Source organism: Pyrgilauda ruficollis, unplaced genomic scaffold (genome assembly GCF_017590135.1).
Source record: "Pyrgilauda ruficollis isolate IOZ18807 unplaced genomic scaffold, ASM1759013v1 scaffold143, whole genome shotgun sequence".
Lineage (NCBI taxonomy): Eukaryota > Metazoa > Chordata > Aves > Passeriformes > Passeridae > Pyrgilauda > Pyrgilauda ruficollis.
Window position 1 is genome coordinate 448,994 of NW_024512877.1, and position 6,134 is coordinate 455,127.

Sequence of the window (6,134 nt, forward strand, 5' to 3'; positions counted from 1 at the left end):
GAGATAAAACCCCGCGGGCTGTGCCCCCGTGCCTTTGTTCAAATAAAGCTGCAGGACTCCTTGCCAGAACCCAGGACCTTCCTCTGGCTGCCCTGGAGGACTCCAGCCCCTGGCAGGGGCTCAGAGACCTTGGCACAAAATCAAAGACACCCGTGGATTTTAACCCACAGAGAAAATTACCAACTTTATGTGAAGACTTACAAGCCACAAAAGTTTAAGTAGAATGATAGTTTGTCACAGGGTGAAAAGTTAGAATTTTGGGGTTTTCAGAATGGGGGTTCAGGAAGCAAGATGGAGGGACATTCCTCTGACTTCCCTGCAGGACTTGACAACTCCTCTGTCTCCTGTTAAAATAAATAAATTTGTACAAAAAACCACTCTGGTATTTGTGTGTTTTTCTGACAAATCCATGTGTTTATTTCAAATACACAGCAAGAGCTCAGCTAGACACGTTTGTTTCCAAAGTCACTTTGTCCTGCAATCACCAAACACCAAAGCATAAAAAGACACCAGGACATCACAGCAGAGATTTACCCACAGTATTTAATCAGTTATTTCCCAGCAGTGCAGGGAGGCTGAAGGCTCTGCCAGCTGGGGCTGTGAGCACGGAGCACCAGGGCAGCTTCGCCCCTGCAGGAGAGCAGCCCCAGGAACCTGACACAAGGCACACCGGGATTATTCCCACCCTGCTTCCAGGCCCCTCCTGGAGCACACAGGGCTCCTTCCCTCCCAAAGAAAAGCCTTTGCTCTTGTTCCTGAGCATCCTCACCTGCCTCATGGAAGGACACTTCAGCATCCAGGTGAGCTCCAGGAATGCCCCTGGGCGCTCAGGGTCACTGGGCACGGGCTCTGGCTGGATAAAACCCAGCAGGAGCAGGAGATGTGCCAGAGCAGGCACAGCCCTGGGCGTGGGGATGTGTCCCAGCTCCTCCACCAGCCAAACTTTTCCTGTTGCCCTCAGAAAACTCATCCACAGCAGCAGGTCAGTTGCAAAATCCAACTGCAGGGTTTTTGCTAAAGTCTTACAGCTTCCTTTTCCTGCTCCTGCTCCCAGAGCATCTGAACAGGGCAGAGGAAGAGGAGAAGCTCTGTGTCCCTCAGCAGGCACACATGCACCCCCTCAGTGCCAAATCCCTTTGTATGCAGACATTAAACATCCACTGATCCTCTAAGGGGGCTTTTCCCCACCAGAATCCACGATGCGGGAATTCCAGCTCTGCTCAAGCAACCCCCGGTTCCCTGTCCCGCAGATCAGCTCCACCTGAGGCAGCTGCTCCTGCAGCAAACTCTGAAATGTTAGTGCCACACGCTCTTAGACGTATTCCTGAGAGCCTAAAATGCTCCACCACATCCCCAGAAAGTGCCACGTGTGCCACTCAGCCCCGGACATGGCTCTGGCTCTGCCCTTGGGATCAGGGCTGGGCTCCAAGCCCACACACGAGCACGGGGTTGTCTGAGCTCAGAGACTCTGTCTGAGCTCCTCTTTTGATCAGCTGGAAAAAGAGAGAAATGGGGAAATATTTAGTCATCAGGCACTGATGTCAGACATAAAAAGCTCAGGTTTGCTTTGAAATCGATGTCAAATGCTCAAATAAAGCAGTTTTATCTTTCTGCTCTTTGAAAATAAAGTTACCAGTGCCAATGGCACGCCCAGTTCCAGTTTGATTCCTAGATGAGCCCACGGATAGTGGAAGCATTCAGGATCCTCTAATTAATGCTATAGAAAACTGTACTTAATTACTTCTTAAGCACTTACATCTGCATAAAGTTGCATTACACTGAATACATCATCATTTAAATCCATTACCTACACATAAATATGTATCAGATTTGCATTGCAAATGTCTTCATCCTCTGCTTTGTTAATCACAAATGTCATGTCTAAATTACTCCAAAATGTGCAGTTCTGGCTTACTCACCAAATAGTTCCATATTAAACAAAATATTCGAGATTTGCATTGCAAATGTCTTCATCCTCTGCTTTGTTAATCACAAATGTCATGTCTAAATTACTCCAAGTTCTGGCTTACTCATCAAATAGTTCCATATTAAACAAAATATGCATTATAAGAAAAAAAATCACAATAAAATAGGAGGTGGAGTTCCTCAGGGTGGTGGAAATTATTACCAGAGTCACCAGAATGACTCCACAGAAATCAGCTGTCAGTGACAGCTGCCGTGACAGACTTCATGAGACAACAGAAAAAAAAACATGGTTTGGTGCTAGAAAAACCTATTTACGAGTGTTTTCTTCAGTTTCCATCTAGAATTAATAAGTGCTGATTTGACTGCTCCAGTGATGAGCTGGAGACATTAAACCAGTTTTGTGGGGCCTGGAAAATTCCCCCTGCAAGATCTGAGCTGGTTGCCTTCCATGCAAATGCTCCTGAGTTAATCCATGTAATGAATTTCTGTGGAGCACGGCGCTGCCTCATCCAGGTTCATCTGAAGCCAAGTTAATAAAAGGCTTCTTTAATTAAATGCAGCTTTCCATGTTCTCTTTCAAATGGAGCAGTCAAATGAATACACAGAGACATTGCTCTCCCCAGCCCAAACAGCCGCTGCAGGCACAGGCACAGCCAAGGGCCAGCCCAGCCCTGTGCCCTGAAATTGTCCCTTAAACGCTGCCATCCATCACTGCTGGGTAAAGAACCAGACCAGCCCTGCTGAGCTGGGCCTTCCTTGGGCACTTACCACTGACATGGAGCCTCCAAGGCTTTCAGCTGGGAACACTACAATTCCAGACCATGCAAATGCTGTAGGATCCTGCAGGACAGACAGACAGGATCAGGCTGCATTCCCAAGGCAGCCTGGCAAGCACGGAGCAGCTGGAGCAAGGTCAGGGCTTGGCTTTTTGGGCGTGCTGGGAGCCGTGGGCAGCAGCTGTGTGCTCCGAGGGGCAGGTGGGGACTGCCTGTGCCTTCCCTGGCTGGAAATTACACTTTGCATGGGCACAGGGCTTCCTGAGCATGTGGGCTCATTCCTGGCCTGCGCCGGGCTCTGCAGAGGAGGAGGAGCTGCCTACAGAGCAGGAGGGGTGGCAAGCAGCAGGGAAGCCAGCACTGGGGAATGGTTAAAAATCTGTTCCATGAGCCACGTCCCGTGCCCTGCAGAGGAGATGAGGAGGATACAGCAGCTCCACAAGCATCAGGGAAATCCATGGACAGTCCCAGAGGCCTCTGCTGGGGCAGCACAAACATCTCTGTGCCAGGACTGCAAGCTGGAGGCTTCTCTGTTCACCGAGCCCTGCTGCCAGCTCCAGGCTTCTCCCAGGGCACTCACTCCTTAGGGACACTCCACTCCCAAGGGCTGCCCCTCAGGGGTCTGGCAGGGCACTGGGTGCCGCACAGCAGCTCCTTCGCTCCAGCCCAGCACGGGCTGCTCATCTTCCCCGAGAGCCTGCTGACTGCTGCTGTCCCACGCCGTTCCTCATTCCCAAAGAAATGCAGACTGTGCTCTAACCAAGCGCCTGCGTGAGAACAGGTCCTGCCAGGCATCCGAGATCCGAGTCACCGGCAAAGAGCAAAGCAACAAAATTACTCCTCCTGGAGGTAAATTAGGAAGTCAATCAGCACACGTCAAGTAGGAAGATCACAGCATGCCCCTGGATCCCCGGCGGTGTCCAAAGCCAGGCTGGACGGGGCTTGGAGCACCCTGGGCTGGTGGAAGGTGTCCCTGGCACGGCAGGGGCTGGAATGGGACGATCCTTAGGGTTCCGTGCAGCCCAGAGCTCTCGGTGCCGGGGCCAGCAGCTACACGTAGGCATGGACGGCCAGGGCCGGCGCTCCCGGCCGCGCCGCCCGGGCCAGCCGTGGGTAGCTGTGCCCGGCAGCCGGGCCGGCCCAGCACCAGCAGAGGCAGTACATGGCTCCTGCGGCCAGCAGCAGGGCACCGCTGGCCCAGCCCACGTAGAGCGCAGCCCCCAGCTCCCGCTTCAGCGGCGCCGGCACCTCGGGGTCGTAGAAGTCGCGGATGACGCTGCCCCCGGCCCAGGACACCGGGACCAGCACCAGCGTGCCCGTCAGCAGGAAGGCCATCCCGGCCGCCAGGACGAAGGTGCTGACGGCCCCGGGCCCCTCCGTGCGGCGCTGGCTGTACTTGACCCCAGTGATGGCCAGCAGGAAGGCCGGCACGGCCAGCGCCGCCGCCAGGCACATGAGGGCCCGCAAGGCCTCCAGCGGCGGCGGCAGCGCCAGCAGCGAGTCGTAGAACTTGCACTGCAGCCTGAGGCCCAGCTGGCTGATGCAGTCCATCCACAGCCCCTCCCAGATGCTCTCGAACACCACGATGTTGCCCTCCACGTAGGCAGACACCCTCCACTGGGGCATGGCGGTGGCCGCCAGCGTGCCCACCATGCCCGCGCCGCCCAAGATCAGCCCGGCGATCTGCAGCACGCAGCACGCCATGCTGCCAGGGTCACCCACTCACACAAGCCATGGACCGCAGGACGCGGAATTGCTTCTCCAGCGGTTTCCCGGGGCAGCAGGTCGGGTTCCTGGCGAGAGGCTGGAGCTCCGACAGGTGGAAATCCATTCCTGCAGCTCCGAGGCCCTGCTATTTATGTGCTTTGAAATCCCCTTGAGTGCAGCCCGTCCAGCCCGGCAGGTTTGCAGCCAATGGCAGCCTGGAGAGGTGGGGCAGGGCTGATTTCACTGCTCCTCACAGGGCGGCTGAAGTGCTGCTATAATTAAGCAAGTGGCAGGGATTCAATTAAAGGTGCCTAATTGCAGGGCTAACAATTTCTTAACTGCAAGATTGCAGCTCTGTTGAAATCCAGTACAGAAGACCTGAACTTCCACCTGCAGAAATATTGTTTAAAATGGGTCATTACAGTTGTTCTTCAACAAAAGCTAAACTTGAGGCTTGAGTGGGGCTCATTTCCTCGGTGCTGCAGCCCTGGGAAAACAGCTGATTGTTATTTTCCTTCAGATCAAGCCAACAGGTACTTGGTGTAGCCCTTTAATGTAGATTTCTCGTTTTGATCAAACACAAAAGCCTAATCACGATGTTAGACAGGTACAGGAAAGTCAGGTATTCCAGCCAACATCAAAGCTTCGCTCTTCCAGCTCCAAAATTCACCAGGGCAACCGAGCAAAGAAGTGGCCGAGCCTCACGGCTGCTGCTTTTGCATCCCGGAGCAAAGGCACAGGTAGGGGATAATCCTCCCTGAGAAGCAGAAGGAAAATGCTGTCATTTTGTGCCACACCAGCGGTCCCAGGTGGCACTGGGCGGTGTCTGGTGTGCAAGGCACAGATCCAGAGTGCCTCCCACGAGCTGCAGCCCAGATCCCTGCAAGCCTGGGCAAGCACCCCTTGCAGAGGCTGCTGTGCCTCGGGCAGCCCAGGAAATGCTGCTGCTGCTGCTGCTTTGGCTGCTTTCTGCTCCTACCCTGACACAGGGATGGACAGTGACATCTCACAGCTGGTGGGGACGGTGACGTGCTGCTGTTTCTCCAGTTCTCCGAACCTGTTAGAAAATATAAGGTAAAAAATTGGCCCACCAAAGGCAATAAAGGGCCCTAGAAGTGCTGTGGAAGAAAGACAAATTCTGGGTTTTTTGCTCGTGTGTTTGGCAATATCAGACATTGTCTGTAAGGGTATTAATTTAATTACAGCTTTAGGTGCCTACACAACATCATCAAAGCCAAAGCTAAAGCCCTGAAGAGGAAACTGTCCACCCAAACCATGGGCTGGCTGGTTACTTCTTGGAAGGAAGGAAGGAAGGAAGTGCCAGATAATGCAAATTATTCAGTATAATGTTACATTTCCATGTGGAAAATGCTCCCAAGGGATGTGGGCAATTCAGATTCGAGTCTACAACCAGGAATCTGGTGAGAACAAAAAGTCCTCAGCTGAGGTGTGAAACACAGAAAGAAATCCATCACCAGGTTTGTACTTACAGGGAGAGGAGTTCCACATCTCTGCCACAGGCAGAAGGGAAGAGCCGGTGATGCAGGAATTTCAGGCACTTTGCACAAAGAAGGAGATGAAAGCAGAAGTCAGAGATGGGTCTGAGGGAAGCTCCCTTCTTGGCAGGACACTGCTCCCTTAGAGGAACACTGCGCAGACCTGTGCTGTTAACCCTGAGCAGTCTCCATCATCTTCCTTTACCCCTGAATTCCCCAAACTGCTTTT

General features: G+C 53.2%; 1 protein-coding gene across 1 annotated transcript; it reads right to left on the reverse strand.

Moving 5' to 3' along the window:
• Window positions 1–437: 437 nt before the first annotated feature.
• Window positions 438–4,577, reverse strand: LOC121349699 (claudin-8-like). The gene is made up of 2 exons (XM_041460391.1): window positions 2,695–4,577; window positions 438–1,493 (listed from the first exon to the last, which is right to left on the reverse strand). The coding sequence occupies exon 1, from the start codon at window positions 4,404–4,406 to the stop codon at window positions 3,753–3,755; it is 654 nt and encodes a 217-aa protein (XP_041316325.1). The 5' UTR covers window positions 4,407–4,577; the 3' UTR covers window positions 438–1,493; window positions 2,695–3,752.
• Between the last annotated feature and the right edge of the window lie 1,557 nt (window positions 4,578–6,134).

Excerpts from the sequence above, each read along its gene's own strand:
- LOC121349699 (XM_041460391.1), bottom strand. The coding sequence starts at position 4,406 with ATGGCGTGCTGCGTGCTGCAGATCGCCGGGCTGATCTTGGGCGGCGCG.